Source organism: Eublepharis macularius, chromosome 18 (assembly GCF_028583425.1).
Source record: "Eublepharis macularius isolate TG4126 chromosome 18, MPM_Emac_v1.0, whole genome shotgun sequence".
NCBI classification, from domain to species: domain Eukaryota; kingdom Metazoa; phylum Chordata; class Lepidosauria; order Squamata; family Eublepharidae; genus Eublepharis; species Eublepharis macularius.
This window is the reverse complement of record NC_072807.1, coordinates 39,356,316-39,376,498: the sequence shown is the minus strand read 5'-3', so window position 1 is coordinate 39,376,498 and position 20,183 is coordinate 39,356,316. Positions and strand designations below refer to the sequence as shown.

Here is a 20,183-nt window from a genome sequence, read left to right as displayed (position 1 = left end):
TGAATGTAGGCTCAGTCCTATCTAATCTGGTCTTTAGCGGACAGGATATTGTCCGGACACCTCAACTTAAGGCTAACCACAACACAGTCGTTTTGGGGACAACAGGCTCCTGGTACACACCCCTGAGGCACTCCCTTCCCCTCAAAGGAACAAGCCAAAGGTGTCGGAAGTTTTTACCGCATACAGAAGAGGCGGCAAACATGGCCGCTTGCACCTTCAGCCGTGCAAGTCACTGCAACGCAAACTCCGAAAGAGCTCCAGTGTCCTTTAAGTGCCCACGTTTAATGGCTCACAACTACAGAACTGCAAGCTGTATTTTAATTTGGAAGGCTATGCTTCCCACATCAGAAAAACAAGTGGGGTTCAGAAAGAACTAACAAGCTCCAGTACAACGTCACTTATGGACCACAACCATGACCGATTGTAACTTGCCTGAGAAAACAAGAGGCTTTCTCAAGTTGGGGCTTTCCCCAGTTCAGGAATACAAGAGGGAGGCACAGCAGTTCCAGCCATTCAATCTTCATGGCCTGCTTTGGGCACATCCATGCCTTAATTTGTAAAATGAGAGTTAGAGAGCTCATCCAATCGGGTCTGTTTCTTGGATGGGCAAGTTTTTGGCCCTAAGGAATAAGACGTTTGATTGCACAAATCCCATTTTCAACCCAAATCTTTCCTACCTTAACAAGGAAAAAGGAGACCCCGTAGGTCCGCAGCGAACGCGCCAGCTTCACGTACTTCACCTTGGCTTCTATCTCGGTCATCTCTCCACAGTTTTTATGCTCCTGTAAAGATGGTCCAATCAATCACTTGGCAATCATCTAAAGACCTATTTTGGGACGGCAGAACAAGAGAGCCCACAGCATCTCCCCCCACCAGTCTGCTATTCAGACATTTCAAAATTCATCTCTTTTGAAAATATGTATTCAAATGGCCATGCACTGTCCCCACTGGAGGATTGGCCACCCCCAGGACCCCCAATATTCTTTAAGATCCACAGCCTGCCCTGTTCCAAGAGGTCAGGGCGTGTTTGGGTTTTATATAAATGAGGAAAATGGGGGGGGGTTCCTCTACCTCTGTCCCAATATTTTTATTTATTTATTATTTATTATATTAGATTTTTAGTCTGCCCTCCCCACCAGGCGGGCTCAGGGCAAAGTATAACATTTCAGTTTACATAAATGCAGTTAAAAACAGATAAAACAGCATACAAATAACATTAAAACAACTTTATACAATACAGCTTCTCTTCAGATGGCGATGAGAAAATACTGCTTTTCAAGCCCTGGCTCATATGCAGGGTGGCGGGGACAACAGTGGACAGCTATCCACGGTTGGATACTAGCTATCCAAAAAGAGGAGGAGAAAACAGGAGGAAGAGCAATGTGAAAACTCTTCCTCATAATCAATTTAACCTCCCTTATTCTAATAAATCGACACCCAAACCCTAAGCCCCAAAGACGACCAAGGTTTCCAAAACCATTTGCAAAACAATAAACTAATCACTGCAAAAACATCCAAAGACAGCCCTGAAAACACAATTTCCTCCAACCCAAGCTAACAGCCTCTTCTAGCCCCTGGAGATCATTCATTCATTCTCCCTTCAAAATGATATCACTCCCATCCAAAGGCCCCTCTTGCTTGTCACCCGGAGAGATCTCTCCGCACTCCAAGCTCCTCTCTCACGCTGTCCACGGAGGAGGCCCATTTGCCCACAAACGGGTCCCTCCCCTGTGCCCTACGCCCACTCCCTCCCTCATACTGAGAGCAAAGAATGCACTGGAGTCTGGCTAACAAGAGTCCATTTCAGCCATTTCTTTCACGGACTAGAGCTCGCTTTGATGGGGCTGCAGTCCACGAACGCTTCTACATGGAACAAAAAATCTTCTCAGTCTTTCAAGTGTGGCCAGATCCCTGTTTTTTACTCCAAGGAATAATACATTTGATTGCACAAATCCCATTTTCAACCCAAATCTTTCCTACCTTAACAAGGTAGGGGAAAAAAATCTTCTCAGTCTTTCAGGTGTGTGCAACAAAAGCTGAATAATTCGTTCTAACCATTTGAAAACAAAACCCCCAACAGTATCTACTGAATTGCTCTTTTCTTCCGTAAAAGCCTAAATAAATTTACCAAAAATGCCCGTGTCAGTTTTCATTACCCTCCAAGCTCCCAATGAAACTCCAGGGACGCTTATATTAGCCTGTGCAATGACATTTTCCCAGCGCCCCTCTCCAGTTGCCAACTCTCGCTGAGTAGCGCTGCATCAAATTAAACTGACACCGGTCATCTTCCCGGTTGTAACTAACAAAAGATGGCTGATGTCTCTGGTGATCCCAGCCAGAGAATTAATCTATCCAGTGCTAACAGTATCTCCCCCCCCTCCCCGTCCCCCTCCCGCCCTTGATTTCCACTCAGGGAAGAGACACGGCACTTCCAGCCCATCCGTTGCTGTCTGCGAGGAGATCTTAATTTTGGCTTCTGGAAAACAATCCCTCCGCAGCGGTAACACCAGCCTTTGCTGGGCAACCAAGGCTATACTGCACAACCACATTTAGCAAAGCTGAAGTAAAACATAAACCAGATACATGTTTTGTAAAACTCCCCCCAAGATGACTCTACAAGATGAGAAGGGGTGGAGGGTGAGAGAAACATACTACCCCAATCAGAAGGGGGAAATACAGCAAAATTATCGAGGGCAGGGAACCTCATCCATTAATACCTGGTTTGTTACACCAGTTGTATTAGTTAATATTCCGCTGATGCTAAAACTGAGGAACAGAATAGCAGACAAGCTTCTGTATTATTCCCACCACTGCTGTTCTGTTCCCCAAACTTACCTAACTGCAATGGTAAAAGCAACAGAGAGAGAAGGCAGAGGGGATCCCATTTAACTCTACAGCTCTCTGGAACTACATTTCCCAAGGTTCCTGGTACTTGGGCACTTCCAGAACATGAGGTCCAGGACATAACAGAGGGGCCATTTCAGGAACTGCCTCAAGGTAAGTTTTGCAAAGAGTGGGGTGGAGGCTCAGGGCAGCGTGGCGCAGAAATAGAGCAATTCGTTCTGCAACGGGATTGGACACCCGAACTCCGAAGGACCTGGGAAAACAGCAGTTGCCCGAGTCTCCCCACTTCTAAAGTCTGCTGCAGTCATCTTATTCTGCGTAGCAATTCAACTTTTCTTCTAAGCTGAGCAAGCAGGACGGCCTCTTTAGGGCTCCGAAATGCCATCCCAACACTGTCAGCCCTAACTTGATACTGAAAAGGAAATGCTTTCAGGGCATTCACACCTGATTCTCCTTCACAGCCAACAAAACACACAACCCTGGGCAAAAATACAATCTAGGGAGGCTGGCTGTGCCAAGGAGCCCTTACATAACCATATTTAGCTCCCAAGGTCTTCTCTTTTGCAAGCGGGAATCGAGATGATGGCTCGGACCCATTAAGCACACTCATGTCTTGAAGGAAAGGCTCTGAAAAGCAAATCTCCTCCAACCACCCACCAGGTCTGAATTAGGATAGCAGAGAGAAAAGCCGTCTGCTTCATTTACACTTGAGTTAGTGCGAGTTTATTGCTGAAGCGAACGCAAAAACAACAACAGCCATAAAAAGCTGTGGGAAAATAAACCCTTCTCCCGTTACCTGAAATATCCTCTTTTCAGCTCCTCTTTGCTTGATATATTCTTTAGGAAGGAATTCTTTTAGACTGGGGGAAAGCAAAAGCCACAGTTAATGAGGATGCAGTCGCCCTTTATTTGCTCTGAAGCGTTGCAATTCGGAGGCAGAGGATGTCAACCATTCGTTCATATGACTTCTGGTACCTTGTAGCCTTCTTTTTTTCTGATTGGCTGACAGATTCCCTCCCACCCAGAGGCAGCCAATCAGGAGAATCTACCTCACACTTGACTGGGTCGAAGAGGAAAGCAAGCAGCCAACCGAAAGCTCTCAAATGCAGCTTCTCCACAGCCACCAATGGCCAAAGAAAGCATTTCCATTTTCTATTCTATTTTCCCAGATCTCAGCAATCAATTTACACCAAAAACCAAAATCATAGTCTCAATTTCAGCAGATTTTTGGCATTCTTCCATTCCTCCAATATTTGTTCTAAAAAATACAGCGAAACTGCCCTTATCAACAAGCAATCACTGTACACAGGATACAAATAATTCAATGAGACCCAATGAAAAAACTAAGATCTCAAAAACAAAACACAAACCTCCATCTAAAACCAGCAGTTGCATCAGATCAAGGTAACAAACACGTGTTTTATCATTTCAGATGTGTAGCATTGTTGGTTGGCAGCAGAAGAGCAAGATTTGAGTCCAGTAGCGCCTTAAAGACGCACAGTATTTCCAGGGTATATAAGCATTTGGGAGTCAAACCTTGACATATCTGACGAAGGGAGCTTTGACACTCAAAAGCTTATACCCTGGAAATCTTTTTGGTCTTTGAGATGCTACTAGAATTGAATTCTGCTTACCTATTTTATTAATTTGCTTTAATTCAAGAATGATTTTGCATCTGTGTATTTTGCTGGGGGGGGGGGTCACATGGGACCCTGGGATTTGTGGCCTTACAACTGCACACCCTTTTTGTCGTCCTTACGGTCTGGGTTCTTCCATCAAGCTTGCACCTGATATAAGAGGATTCGGAGAGACAACAGCATGTGGGTTGGCGCAAGAGTTTTACGATATTGCAAGAATGCAGACTGGACACAAAAATAATATGAACATGTAGTGCTCAGTCATGTAAACATGATAAAAAAATGAACACTGTGCAGTCATGCAGCAGATGTCATGAAGGCATGAAGGATTTTGGCATAGCTGCCAAAGTTTCCAAAGCAGGATTCGGAATGGGCAGAACAGAAGCATCAACGGAAAAGCAATACTGGAACTTAATTCTGGTAGATTTTAACAGACGGTCAGTTGCATGGCTAGCTCATGAAGTTTTAGTGCCTGAGGGAGAAAGCCCAAAGAAGTTGTAACAACAATTCTTTTTTCACCCACAAATATCAAACTAGTGGATGAACGGTAGCATATTTAAAAAAAATTCAATTAGGAACAATTGAACCGTTTTTATAAAAACAGAACTAAAAAGAGATGATTGTGAAATGAAACAAAAACAAACATACTTGGTCCTGCAATGACAGATCACAATCTCTGTTACCAGAAGTCATCTGAAACAGGGAAGTTTTCAACAATGTGTGAAAGAACCAGCATGAGCCCGGGCGGAAGGAATCGCTTGGGGGAAGGCATCAGCGAGAAAGCCCTGCTTCCTAGAGGGGCCAGCCTTGTTTCTGAATCAGATGGTATTCTAGAGCAGGCGGAGCTCCAGGGACGTGGAGCACTCTGGGGGAAGCCTGACGGTTGCTTCAGTCACATGCCACAGAACCATCGGGTGGGAAGGGACCTCCAGGGTCATCTAGTCCAGCCCCCTGCACAGTGCAGGAAATTCACAACTACCTCCTGCCCCCACCCACCCCCAGTGACCCCTGCTCCGTGCCAGAAGATGGCAAAACACCATCAGGATCCCCGGCCAAACTGTCCTGGGGAAATTTGCTTCCTACAATAATACAATACAAATGGTACATTTGGTTGTAAGCTGCCTCAAGCTTACAGGCATTGGAATGCACTAAATAACTAATAAATGTAAAGCAAGTAACTATACGGATCAACGAAACGGAGCTTGCAGCAGAAAAACAACCTGTGTGTTAAAGCCAGCAGAATAAAACCATCTTGAGGATAAAAGCAGACCATCAGAACATGAACGGGTAGAGGGGCCGGGGGAGGCCAGGATCACTAAAATGGAGGAGGGGGTAACATTTTAGTTCAAACATTTTCCGGTGCAAGCCCAGCTGAAATGAATGTGCCATGTAAATGCAACCAGCAGATGTTTGAAATCATTATTTATTTATTTAACATTCTTGCTTAGAGGTGGGCACGAACCGAATTCGTTGGTTCGTGAACCGGTGGTTCGTGGGAGCTCATTTCTCATGAACCGTGACAAATTTCAGCCCAGTTCGTTGGGTTCGTATTTCAGTTTGTCTCTGCAGACAGCCTGGCACAAGTCAATCAGTTTCCTAGGCAACGGAGAGATGGGCTTTCTGCAGACCTGCTGCTGACCAAGAAGTGACCTTTTCATGAACCGAACAAACCAGTTCGTGAACTGGGGCAAGTTCGTGAAAGTTCATGGTTCATGAAATGTGATGAACCACGAACTGCATGGTTCGGAATTTTCCCAGTTCGTGCCCATCTCTACAGGCTCACTCCTCAAAAAGGCAGGAGCGGGTGTGCTCCTTGCACCCCGGCAAACCCAGGCCTGCTGCTTGTAACTGGCTCTTCCAAAACCCGTGGGAGGGACCCTTCCCCTCATGCCACCCGGATTCGTTCCATCGCTTCACTACTTATTGTTCGAGTTACCAACGGATGTCAAGCAATCCTTTAAGAAAGCCCGGGCTCAGCAGAAACGCACAAGAGATGCCGTATGCTCTTTCAGAAATTATTGTTCAGCACAACATCAGTGTGCAGCCGAGACCCCCATCCAATTAAAATGAAATCATTCCCGAGAAGCCCAGGGGGGAGGGGGGTGGGAAAGAGAACCAAAAGCTCCAGAGTAATCGTCCATGAGCCCTTTTTAATTTGAAACTGGAGCAGAATGCTTAAGCCGCTGAGGAGGAACTGCTCCTCTTCAGAGATACAGGATTCAATTATTATTACATTACATTATTTAAATTCCACAGGACTGGTTTTGTAAAGCAAGGCAATGTAGTCATTGGCTTGAATGTCTTGCTCTCTGCTGCACGGGGTCGGGGGGAGAGCTAAACGCCTGCAGCTGCAATCCAGACAGCTCCCAGATGAGGCAGCTAGCCCCCGCAAGCACAAACTGAAGCTCCAGCGCAGACAAGGAGCTCCGTGCAAGGTGAGGCTCCCTCTCTTCTCTCAAGACAGGGAATACTCAACACGTCAAAAACGGGAGCTGACCTCGGTTTCTGTGCCTGCTTTGCAGTCCTGTGGACTCCACCAAGGACCTGCATTCCGAGGCATCCGAAAATGCTCTCTTTTTAAAAGAATACGTACATCCCAGGCTCACAAGTTATACAGCTGGGGCCATACTGCCAGTGGACTCACAGAGCAAAAGTGCGCCTGGACTTTGCCCCTCGAGGGCGCAGGTGTTTTCATTCACATCTGGGAAACTCTCCGGCAGTGCGCAGCGAGAAATCACTCTCAGGAACGGGCCAGCAGCAAGGATGGACTTTAGCCGCGTCTGCTCTCAGGGAATCTTCCCTGCCACTACTCAAGGAACAGGCTTCCGCGGACCCCTCAGGACAGTGGGGGGCTGGAGCAGCTGTCTGAACAGCACAACCCACCCACACCCCTGAGCCTCACACACGGAGGAGCTGCTTACTCTAAAAATCCCGGCTTGTGCTTGTGTTCAACGTGAGGTCCAAACTGGATCTGGGCTTGGAAGCCCCCAAATTCACACGCCTTCTCGAAGGATACGGGATGGGAGCCATTGAGAATGTCGTCACGAGCCTGCAAAGCAAGCGGAGAAGGAGGTCCAACCCCGGAATCCGCCAACCTCTCTTGACATTCTCTTCCCCTCCAACCATCTCAGAATACACCAAGAATCTGAATTTCCTGCTTCCTCAGCTGCATGTTCAGATACTTCTCTTACCTTTAAAGATTTTTTTAAAAAACACACCCTTCCTCCCCACCCTCCACAGTTCTACTCAAACAGTGTATTCTTTAGGGTGAAAATTAAACACATCAGTGTGAAGAGAACTGATTCGACGGATAAAAAAATGGTGGCTTACAGACTCTTTTCCATATTCATTTTTTTGCATTTCTCCTGTTAATGTGACTATTGCGAAGTTCCATAAAGTGTCGAGAGAGAAAAGGAAAAGAATAGTGGCTTAGGGCTCTGTCCTCGTTGTTTCATCTATGATGGCCCATTCACACACTGACGTAAGTTGTTCCTTGAAGCCACCTGGCACATATCTGTAACTTAGCTAGGATTTCACTCACTCACTCACTCACTCACTCACTCACTCACTCACTCACTCACTCACTCACTCACTCACTCACTCACTCACTCACTCACTCACTCACTCAGAGCAGTTGTGTGCCACCTCTCCAGAAATACTTGACAGCTATTTCCCAAGTATTAAAAGTAAGCAAGCAAGGAAAGAGCATTTGCCCTGACGCCAAGCAGAATCACCGGGCAGATTCCTCCCCAATATACCTGAACATAAAGCAAGTTGAGCTGAACGGGGTCTCTGGAATCGACGTTCTGGTCCGAATAGAAGAACTTGCGCCTCAGTAGGAGCGTTTCACTCTCATCCACTCCTTGCTCTCGGAAGGTCCGACTATGATCTAACCAGTTCACTGGAGGGGAAAGAGAAGACGCACACGATTTCACATTGTCAGAGGTGAAGCATTTTCTTCTTGCACACGGCAAGTGTTGGGCATTTCAATCTCATTTATTTATATCTTTCCCCCCCTTCCTTCTCCAATGTTAGCATGGGCACAGCCACTCCAAAACCCAGGAATAAACACACACAGAGATGGCTTGTGTTCAGAGTACAGCTACTACTCGGAATGCCATAAACCCCTTGAGTTTTACAAGCCACAAGGCAGGTAAAGACACTCACAATCATCGTCCGTGTGCAGCTTTGCCTTCAGCTTCTCCATTTTCTTCTCATCGCGTAGCAGCGTCCGGTCTTTCTTCAGCGTCCCCGTGCCTTCTTCCTTCTTCTCTTCACTGCTCTCCTGGATTAAGGAGTACTCTTCATAATTGGTTATCCCTAGAAGGGCATGAACAAAGTAAGCCAACTCTTCCACAAAGCAGGGAACAGGACATATTTTAAGACAGCCAAACGCTGCTGATCTGAAATAATTAAAGCTGAACAGCACCCCCTGCTGGCAGTTAGAGAAAGGACCACAGAGTGCATCACTGAGCACTTAAAGGGTGTTAATTAAACCCAGGGCACCTTAGGGACCAACAGGATTTTCAGGGTATGAGCTTTCGCAAGTCAAAGTTCCCTTCTTCAGATACTAAGAATATCTGAAGAAGAGACCTTTGACTCTTGAAAGCTCGCACCCTGAAAATCTTGTTGGTCTCTAAGGTGCCACTGGACTCAGATCCGGCTGTTCTACTGCAGACCAACACAGCTACCGACCAGAAACAAATTAAATCTATCATGTGCTTAACTTAGAAAATATACAGACGGCAAATATACAGCAGCCCTTAAGGATAATTTCACATGCATCGGTGTACAAGATGGAAGAGAACAGCCACCGACAAATTCCTTTCACCATAATTACCTCTCTACTACCTCTCCTTTGGAAAAATTGGGAGCAGGGGTCTCACGTGCCACAGGCTATCCCCTTTCCCCTCATCTACAAAGCGGCGGGCGGGGGATTCTCTCGCAGGAACTTTCAGCCACCAGATGGGGCAGTTAAAGGGAGAGGGGGTAGCACGTCCTAACTGGCAACCCTTAAAGAGGACCAGCAGAGGCAAAAGGCATCTCAGTCAGGGGTGCTGGTTAGCTAGCAAAAGCAGCATCGGCAGCTGGTAGCAGCAGCTTTATGCCCGGACGGCGCTGAGATTCCCCCCTGGCCTCTATCACTACAATTGTATTTCGTGGAGAATTTCTTTGGAGGCGAGAGGCGCAAGAGAGCGCTGCCGCAATCTCCTACCCTGACAGCTGCTATACACTTTGTCCCCCTCTGCCAGATGACAACCTTCAGAAGGAACCCATGTGGCTTCCGGGGTCATGAGTTGCTACTCCTATCGCATGATCTGAAGAGACCTGCCAAAGCACATGAGATGAAGAGATTGCTGTGTTGGCCTTACCTATCCGGCTGCAAATTGTCACTAGCAGCTCCCCGACAGTTTTCGAGTCATCCACCATCACCGTCTTCACTGACCCATCCAACATCCGTATTTTCTGCGGCCTCTGTTTCTTTTTGTACTCCAAAACATCCTAGGAAGTAAGCCACAGGGGCTACACGTTTACTTTCCTCAAAGCAGCGGCTCTGGACCCCTGACTCTGCTGCAGGTGGGTGCAGGAATAGTAAGGGAGGAGAGAAACCGGAAGGAGAGAAACCAGGACGGAGCGGAGGCTCTGGGGGGCTCGGCGGCAAATGTGAATTTGCTTCTGCATAATTTGCAAAAGGGCCATGAAATACAGCCTCTTGCTCAGCGGCGTTATATATTTATAAATGCCACAGGTGAAAATTAAAATAGAAACTTATTAATTGATTGGCCATTCTTGCCTTCTGTGTTCAGAAGGGGAAAATTTACCTAAGAGTTACTTTGCAAGTGGGCCCCACAAAGTGCCATGCATTGAGCAGCAGGTCCCACTTGGGAAGGATCGACACGCCGTAACATTTTAAGGGCGTGGTGCTCAGTCACCAACTGGCAGCCTCTCCCGTTCTAAGGGAGGCATCCAGAATATCTTGCAGAATCACAGGGATTATGGCTGCATGCCCTTGGGATGGTGCACAGTTTCCCTGGTCCCCCCCCCAACATCTTGTCCTGACCAGCAATCACAGGCTGCAGATGCTGGAACCCAAGATAGGGGGCATACAGACCTGAGCCAGGGGGCAGAGCACCTGTGAAAGAGAAGCTCTGGAAAAGCACCTTTTGAAATACCCCAAAGGTAATTGGACAGGGTAAGGCCAGGCACCTCCCCAGGCAGCAGATTCTGGGTATCACTAAACAGCAACAAAAATGTTAACCATCCAGTTATTAGATTTTTATCCCAAGGGTGGGGTGGGTTTTTTTCCCCTGTTTTCCACCTCCGATTCTACACAAAATTAATTTTTCTACAACCATTTATATTCTGAAACCTTTATCCCATGGTAGCTAATATGGCAAGGTCCTCCAATTTTAAAATGGAATGTCTCATGCCGAAGTTTTAGGGAGAATTCCGGTTGTGGGGGGGGGAGTCCCTGCATTTAGGTCGTACCCCATTTCTCAGCATGTAGTAATCCAAGGTTCTTCCAGCTTCCAACCATATGCCTTTCCGCGGATCTTCGTCGGAGAGAAACAGCCCATAATCAGAGGCTGAGAAAGAAAATGAAAACAAGAAGGGCCTTTAGAGAGACTGAGGAACGGGCACAGCCTCTGACCTTCCACGCCAAATGAAATTTCCCACCTCGTGCAACCATAAAGCAGGCCCCTCTCAATTTGCCAGCTCCCTCCAGGCCTTCCCTGACCTCCACCCCACCCCCCGTCCAGAGTCTCCTCTTTCTCCCCTCCCTTTTTCACTGGGTCCCCCCCCCCCAACAAAACTGGCTCACTTTATAAAAACTCTGAAGCTCGGGCACCCATCAATGCTTTGCTTCATGGAGCCTGGAAGATTTAACACGGTGCATAAATGGTGGGAGATGAGGACTGTAAGTTCAAATGCCTTTTTCTGGCTTTCAAGGTTGAAGCATTAATCAAGAGGGAACAATCTTCTGGACATGTGTCATTCTTGCCAGCAACAATGTGGTTTTTCTTGCTGATGGAAAATGATCCCTATCAGAGCAAAGCAGCCGCCCAATAAACCGCCTGCAGAGTGGAGGGGTGCCTGAAGGCCACGGGGATGTCACTGAGGGATCCACAGGGAACGGAGACTGACACAGCAGCCCTGCTACCCCAATGAGAGTGCTTTCATCATTCACCGCTAATTAACACAGGCTGCGCTTGGAAGCAATGAAGCAAATAATCCCAAGTCGTTGAGCGCGAAGGTTTTCATTCCATCAGCGTCTGTTCTCTTAAGGCAGCCACTGAGGGTCTGCCCTTGCGGACGTTGTGTGGGACGGAACACTTTTGCCACGCAGAGCAGAAGCCCCCAGCTCAAAGGCAAGGTTTCCAGGCCATAAAGCCTCATGGTGGGCAGCCAAATGCTGACTCTCCACTCCTAACGAACATTTATTTGATCTCGCCTGCAGAATCTGAATACGGAATAGCGAGAGCATTCGGGAGCTGCTCTACGATAATCCCGAGCTCATGATTTCCTGCTGTCCCTTTGGTTTGCAAGGCAAATTTAATTGGCAAAGATACTTTTTTGGGCTCCATGCAACAACTTCCAAAAAGCAAGGTTAAAGAAAAAAAACATTTAAAACCAAAAAGCCAACAAAATATAGATAAACTGTGTGTAAACACAGGAGATACCATGGATGGCCAAAAATACAAATAAGTGGGTACTAGATCAAATCCAGCCTGAGTTCCCCCTAGAAGCTAAAATGACAAAACTGAGGCTATCGTACTTTGGGCACATCATGAGAAGATGAGATTCTCTGGAAAAGTCAACAATGCTAGGAAAAGTAGTAGGAAAAAAGGAAGACCTAAAACAAGATGGCTGGACTCAATCAAAGAAGCCACATCCCTCCAGTTTGCAGGATCTGAGCAAGGCTGTTAATGGTAGGACCTTCTGAAGGTCTTTCATTCTTGGGTCAGGTCAGAGGCGACTTGACGGCACATAACATACACACACACACGTAAACATACATGGATGCACAATTAATGTCTAGCCTCAAAGCTGGGGGCACTTTCCAACAATATTTTCATCCCTGCAGTGGGCAATTTGTCACAAGGGCAAGGAGGGGGACGCATCCTGTCCCTACGGCTTGCTTTCTCGCTATGCAAAGACAGGTGAGCCACTCAACATTGTCCAGGAAGCAACACGAGGCGTGCAGCTCCCTTTGGCCTCAACAGGGCGGGGGGGGGGGTGTCCCTTTGCCCTGATGGCTACCGGGGCCGGGTTTAGACGGAAGGAGATGGCAGAACAGACTGCATCATGTCAAACTGCAGGCAGAGAGTCATGTTTTGGAACGTCCCCTACATTTAAAAACTCCCAAGCAAACGGGGGCAGGGAAAGCAGATTTCAACCCTGTAGTTCTTAATGCAAACGAGTAGCCAGAACTGGAACCCACCACCAACAGGCGGCAGCGGCACAGTCGGTTCTTCCACTTGAGGGCCCACGACAAGCATGGCTTCATTGCCAGGAGCCAATCCTCCAAGAGCCACCGCTCTGCTCCTGGACTCCGTGGCTCGCTTGTGTTGGCGCGTGAAAGAGCCAGCAACTGGGCTCCAGAGCACAGCTCGAGGAAGGAAGCCTCCAAACCGCGAGACGTTACGAAAACTGACCTTGTCCCGTCTGCGCCTCCGGCACCCGCTCGCGTATGACCCGACACGCGTCATACACTGCCGTGGAGGGCTCAAACTGCATGGTCTTGACCACATTGCACTGGCGGACGCAGATCTTTAACGATAAAGCAACCATCTTGACGGATCCTTTGCAAGCTTCTTTTTACGTTACCTTAAGGGGAAAGAAAAGACTATTATTTCAAAGAATACGGCCTCCCTTTTGAAATCACAAGAAAATTAAACTCACGGATTCTACTACGGCGGCATCTGGGGCCTGCCGGCACAATCTTAATGGAGTATTCTTGGTCCTACAAATAAATTTCTAGAAAATGTGAAGCTGCCAGGGTGGGGGACTGAAATATTCCACAGCAGCTTTTTTCTTTTCCAATGTTCCTCGAAATTTCCAGTTGTTCCGCTGGAAAATGTTTTTAAACAACTTAGGGGGGTGGGGGGAAATCCAGCATTTCCCCTGAGCCTGTACATATACAGTACCGATATACTAGCAAGGCTATCTATAGGCCATGCTAAAAAAAAAATTAAAGTTCTATGCCCAATATTAATGGGGAGGATCCAGATCGATTACAGAACTGACTCAATGGATTCGGTGAGGGTTTCTTTCATCTTACCACAGAATTTTGCCCAAATCCTAGAGTGTTGCCTTGGCATCACACCAGCAACATGACATCACTTCTGGTATTGACGAGAAGTGATGCTGCACCACCAGCGTGGCATTATTGCCCCCATTCCTGTGCCCTCTATGCTCTTGCCAGTTGCCCGCAACCCTACTACTCTGCCACGGAAGCTTGCTGGGTGACCGTGGGCCAGTCACGCACTCTCAGCCTAACGTAGTGCACAGGGTTGGCGCAAGGAAAAGATGGAGGGAAGAAGGTTGCAAGCTTTGGGGGGTCCCCATTGGGGGAAAAGTGGGGTATAAATGAAGCAAATAAAATAAGTAAGATGTCATCAGAAAAGCTCTGGAGGCCTTGGAGCCTGTTGTGCCCCTTTGACAAGGATCAGGCCCTTCCTCTGCCCTTCCCACCTCCAGTGGTTGAAGCAGGTGAGGCACAGCAAAGCCCATGTTGTCATCCACACCTGACTCATTTCAGGAATAGTCACTGGTGGAAGGTGCAACCTGGCAATGATCAAGCTCCATCCCGGGGCCGAGCACAGCCCAGGGCAAGTGAAGCTCAGTGGCACCAAGAGATGAAGCCAAGCAGCAGAGCGAGAGAAAGTGTTAATATTTTCCTCTCCGAAGAGGAATCAGAAGCCAAAAACAGCAGCTAAAGTGAGCTACAGTGTCTAGGGAAGTCGCTTGTGAAGCAGGGCGTTTTCACATGCCCAAAGATCGCGCGAAACTCATGGCATGAAGTGTCTTCCTAGCGCTATTTCCCAGCACGATCCCATTTAATGGCGTGTTTTCTGACATAATTGTGCCATTAAAGGGGTTCGTGCCAGGAAATTGCACTAGGAAGACGCTTCATGCCATGAGGTTATGCGCGCATGTGAAAACGGCCACACAGAAAAGCTGAAAATTAAAGTTAAAATTGGCTGCAAGCCTAGTGCTGCAAAGGTCTTAAAGGTATACAGCACAGCACATTCATTTGTCCTCAAAGGCACCGAACAGTTTAAAAAGGCCTCTCTCCTTTTTCCTCCGTTAGATGAAAAGAAAGATCTCGGCTGGCAGCCTGGGCCAGCTGGCAACCTTCCTCACTGCATCCTGCAACCTACCCAGCCAGCCTCTTGGGAATAAACAGTGCAAAAATGAGACTGCTCTCCAGAATTGGGTATAAGAGAAACGTTAACACCTCGCCTACACCAAAAACCAACAGCCTCCAAAACCTTGAAAAACAGCTGGCTGAGCCCCAAGGTCATTTTGCTACTTAGACACCATGCCAAAACAGCCAACTCCTTGTTTGCAAGTTTTCTCTCTTTTGGGGGGGGGGGAGTTTTGCTTCATAATTTCCAACAGCTGGCAAAACGGCAGGCGTTACTTCTTAGAACGAAACTTGGTTCCAGGGACAAGCACCCAAGGCAGAGGGACGAGCAACACTCTCAGAAGCACTCTTTCCTATTAATGCGCAGAATTATCCGTCCCGAGGACGAAACAGCCCCGCCGCCTACACAAGGCGGCCAGAAAGGGCTGATCACTTAATAAAATTAGGCATGGTGTGGAGAAAGCAGAAGGGGGGGGGAGACTTTTCTACAGCCTCTTATACATGACTAGAAGTGGGGCGGGGGGGGATTGCCCAATGAAATTGATTAGCGGCAGATGCAGAAGAGACCAGGGAAAATTCTTCACGCGATGCATAATTAAATTGTGCTCTTACGGAGGATCAGTTGCACCATGCGTTCAGAATATATTTACATACTTCTAGGAGGCTCATCAATAATCTCGTTAAGGTTTAACCGAGACCTGATTACCCTTTGCCAAGGAGCGTCATGTGGTGTAATGGACAGACACAGCGAAGAGTTGGATCGGCGAGGCTTGAGCCCTCGTGGTCGATTTAAGGAGAACCCAAAGGGACTCAGGCATCTGTCTATTACAAGGCTAAAACGGACACAGCTGTGCCTGAACACGGGTATATAACAGAGCCACCTCTTTCAGCCTATCCCCCCTTGCAGGGGTGTGAGGAAGATGACACAGGAATCCCCTCCCCTTCATGTAAGCTCCCAGCTGCCCACCACAAGACTCCTGCCAGAGAAGAGTTTCTCGTAGGAAATGGAAGGGAAGGATGAGATGAAAATGTGGGCGGATAGCAAGATTCCCTTCCCCTGTGGCTGCTTCTATTTTGGGCCCAAGTACAGGCTGGGGGAAGAAGAACGCATTACAGATTCCTAGGAAAATGATCGAGTGGGGCTGCCCACTCTAAAGGGGAAGGGAATCCCATCTTATCTTCCCAGATATGAGGAATCCCATATTATTCACCCAGGATGGGTTTCTGCCAAGGCAGTGCCATGCTGTGCCAACATAGGGCTGACCAGAGAAAAGACCTGTGAAGATTCGTATCAATCGAACCACGACCACCGTTATCCTACGTGCTGAAAAGCTCTCAATTTATGTAGCAGGGCCTGCAGTACCTTTCTTCCTCTTTAAATACCGTGGATACTTCCAAGTGAAATCGATTCCAGCCCAATGCACTCAATTTCTGCTAAATATCCAGGTCCTCCAAAAGTGACGTCCAAACATGTGGGAATGCTGGCAAGAGAAGAAGCCAAGCGCGCCTTCTCGGAAACGCCTCTCCAGCGTGTTTGGAAAGGAAGCCCCTCAGGAAACGAGGAGGTCCCTTCCTTCCTCTTCCTATGAGTCAGGAATTTGCAGCACCAAAAGGAATCTCGTTGCTGACCATGTAAATGGAGCAAAGTTCAAGGCGTGTTTTCATTCTGGCGGTGGCTACAAATCAGGGCCATCAACAAAGGGAGGGAATATTTTTGCTGATTAACCACTTTCCTTTTAATCACTTGAGCAACGCAATCACTCAGTTATAGTTCACTGCTTGTGTTTATCACCAAAACTTCTCTCCCTGCACAATCGCTCGCCTATGGTAACACACTCTGCTATTATAGGCACTACCACACAGTTCCAAAAATTTAGTTGAAGGATCTACTTTTAGCTGTCTAACTGTAACACATGGATTATACTGGCCTATCTTACGCAACTGTTGTAGAGTTTTCAGAGGCAAGATACATAAAAGCGCTTTGAACTTGTGATACATATCTAATTGTTCTTTTAAATAGTATTACTTTCACCGTTGCAACCATTTTCTCATGCAAAGAAAAGAGGCCTTGCCTGAGTAAATGCTACTTAAGGTCCTAAAAACCAACAGTAAAGCATCTGACAGAGAGAGAAGGACCTATGCATAGGAAGGGGACATGTGAACCCAGGCAGATCCTGAGAGGGAGGGCAGGAAGGGTTGCATCAGTGCTTAGTTCTCATGGCCTCTTCTTACACGCCCAGGGTAATGCTGATCACCACTTTGGGGTCAGATAGCAATTTTCCCCAAGCCAGTTTGGCCAGGGATCCTGGCAGTGTTCTGCCATCTTCTGGGCATGGAGCAGGGGTCACTGGGGGTGTGGGGAGGGGAGATAGTTGTTCAGCTCCTGCATTGTTCAGGGGGTTGGACTAGATGACCCTAGAGCCCCAACCCTATGATTCTATGTAACTTGGTTAACTCCTGCATAAAACAGGATATGCTGTACTCTGTGTTTCCCTAACAGAGGCCCGGCCCAGTTAGGAAGCCTCTCCATCCTTCCCACAGACAAAAATCAGACACACAGCACACAGCGACACAAGAGCCAAGATCACAACTGTGTCTTTGTCAATACCATAAAACAAGATGCCCACCCCAAGCTCGGGTACTTTGATAAATTTTAGCGCTTGAGGTAGAAAATCCTCCTCCACTGACTAACACAGGGTAGGATCCTTTGGATTTGTCCTGCTAATGGTGGCATGTTCTTCAGGCACACAGAGCCATCTGTAGATGCCGGAAGGCTCCATGGTTCCAAAGGACGGTGCCGCTGTTTGTGCAATGGGGTGCACAGGATCAGGCCACTGTGTACAAGACACTGTAACTCGCACAGTTCCTGTTTGTCTCAAGAGTGTCCAAGGGAACGCAGGACGGTAGGAGGCTTCCAGCTGAGTCCGGCTACTTGCCAATCGAGCTGAGCATTGCCTAACCTGACCGGCAGCAGCTCCCTAGAAAGATCTGCGGATAGACCCGTCCCAGTTTTATAAAGATGATGCAATATAGGTTGTTCCAAAAGAAAGTCCAGTTCAATGCACAGAGACTGTATCACTCTTACCAAAACGGCCATGACATAGTGACACTCGATAGAATGCGTAATGCAAAAATACTGAAATTCTAGCCGGAACTGAAGATCTGTCAGACAATTCATTATTGTATTCTGCATCTTGTCACAATTCCTACTCACAATTCTGTCATCGTCGGCTGCCGTTCCATGCGCAACCAGCTCAACAATAAGTCGCGCTAAACACGCACCCCGGGGCTGTCACTGCCCTGCACTTTGCCAAGGTGACATGGAAGGGTGGAGCAGCTAAATGGCCTGACCTGGCCCTATTGCGGGGTGGGCACTGGGTGCAGCCTCAGCTACAAGGATAGTCCACTTTGTAACGCTTGGGAGTCTCTGGAGGAAAGGCAGGGTGCAAACGTGGAAGAAAAACACCCAAACCTTTTTTAATTCAGATTTCCATCTGCAGCACAGCTCCCTGCCCAAACTGATCAGCCTTGGATAGCTTTGCTCATCTAAGCACACTAATAAGCCACAACATCAAGCAATCACTTCGGCAAAACTCTCCCGGGGAGCAAAGAGCGCAATCTGCCTTTACAGAAGGAAAAAACCCAGCTCTTGTTTGCAGCTTCCTTTCCCTTAGGATTCTTTGAGAGAGTCATAAAGCATCAAGAGTGATTAAGGTTATCAAGCCCGCAACTTGGCATCTGTTCCCCACATTATGCGCATGTACATCAAGAATCTCAAACACTCCATGGGTGAAGGCAAGCAAAAGCAACACCCATCCCGAAGAGCAACAAAGGTAACATCCAGTCCTTGCGCCACGGAGCAAGGTGCCACCAGAGTCAAAGGTAACAGCAGGACGGACCCGCCCAGGTTTATTTGGAGGCAAGCCACGCTGAACTGAAGACTGCAGACCAGCCGAGGACCACCACTAACTTCTCAGCACTTGGCACCGTTTTGCAGGGGCGGGGAAATAACTGAAAACTCATTTTCAAACTCTCAGAGCGGAAAAAAGAAATTCTGATTGAAATCTCTGAATTCCTTAATTTAGAGTTAAGAGCATTTCCTCCACTCCTGCCATTCTGGGTAGCTGACCGTCTACTTTGAGCTCTCGCAAGCAGGCAACGGGCTGACCCGCACAGGCTGATAGCGTACGGAGAAGAATAACTACAAACATATTCAAAATGGGGCGCTGGGGGGTGACGCAGAATTTTTGGAAGTCACATCACTTCCACAGACACATTTTAACAGCTTCATTGCTTTTTTCAGTAGATGGCTAGAGTTCAGCCAGAAGGTGGGCTCTCCTTCTCTGGAGGTTTTTAAGCAGAGGCTAGATGGCCATCTGACAGCAATGCAGATTCTGTGAACCTGGGCAGATCGTGAGAGGTTGGGCAGGAAAGGGTACACCAGTGCTTAGTTCTCGTGGCTCCTTCTTACACGCCCAGGGGAAGGCCGATCGCCACTTTGGGGTCAGGTAGCAATTTTCCCCAACATACAAAAGAGAGAGTAACGGTATATACTTGCAAAACACCAAAGTAACCGTTACCAACTAACTAATCACTATGAAAGAATGTTAAACACGTCTTGTGCAAAAATATGAAATTTACTCACACTGTAGATATGTCACAAAGTTGTTCCAGCCACTACTATTGGAGCAACTGGAGCACTCTATATATTTACACTTCAGTAAGAAAGAACCTGGGCAGATCGTGAGAGGTTGGGCAGGAAAGGGTACACCAGTGCTTAGTTCTCGTGGCTCCTTCTTACACGCCCAGGGGAAGGCCGATCGCCACTTTGGGGTCAGGTAGCAATTTTCCCCAGGCCAGTTTGGCTGGGGACTCTGATGGTGTTTTGCCATCTTCTGGGCATGGAGCAGGGGTCACTGTGTGTGCACGCGTGAATTTCCTGCATAGTGCAGAGGGCTGGACTAGAAGACTCTAAAGGTCCCTTCCAACCCTAAGATTCTATGATTCTAACATCTCTACCAATTTAAGTCCAACAAGAATTCTCCAGCCAGGATCCCCATTTAACTTCAAATTCCAAACAGTGCCCTGTGTGAAAGTCACGGATCTTTGCCAAGAATCAGACATCTCCATATGCAAAGCCTCACTTGTAAAAGTTCCTATAAGGCAGAAATTGCAGCATTTGTGCTGAAGGGAATGCCACCCCAGATTCTACAGCCTCTCTACTCTGAATAAAACAAAGCCTGCATACAACAAGCAAGGGGAGGAGACCGAAAGCAAAGCTAAACCTCTGGTAGAGATCCACATCACCACACATCACATGTGGATCACAC

At 47.6% G+C, this 20,183-nt stretch overlaps 1 protein-coding gene across 2 annotated transcripts in view; it reads right to left on the bottom strand.

The window, feature by feature from the left end:
* Nucleotides 1-20,183, bottom strand: part of TLN2 (talin 2) — a 134,028-nt gene that overhangs the window by 72,133 nt on the left and 41,712 nt on the right. For both annotated transcript variants that reach the window (XM_055002171.1, XM_055002170.1), the window contains exons 2-9: nucleotides 13,139-13,310; nucleotides 10,971-11,068; nucleotides 9,854-9,983; nucleotides 8,649-8,801; nucleotides 8,240-8,382; nucleotides 7,403-7,530; nucleotides 3,641-3,704; nucleotides 678-782 (exon numbers count right to left, since the gene is read on the bottom strand). In XM_055002171.1, coding sequence (XP_054858146.1) covers nucleotides 678-782; nucleotides 3,641-3,704; nucleotides 7,403-7,530; nucleotides 8,240-8,382; nucleotides 8,649-8,801; nucleotides 9,854-9,983; nucleotides 10,971-11,068; nucleotides 13,139-13,274 — 957 coding nt within the window. In that variant the 5' untranslated portion in view covers nucleotides 13,275-13,310. The remainder of the gene's footprint in view (nucleotides 1-677; nucleotides 783-3,640; nucleotides 3,705-7,402; nucleotides 7,531-8,239; nucleotides 8,383-8,648; nucleotides 8,802-9,853; nucleotides 9,984-10,970; nucleotides 11,069-13,138; nucleotides 13,311-20,183) is intronic.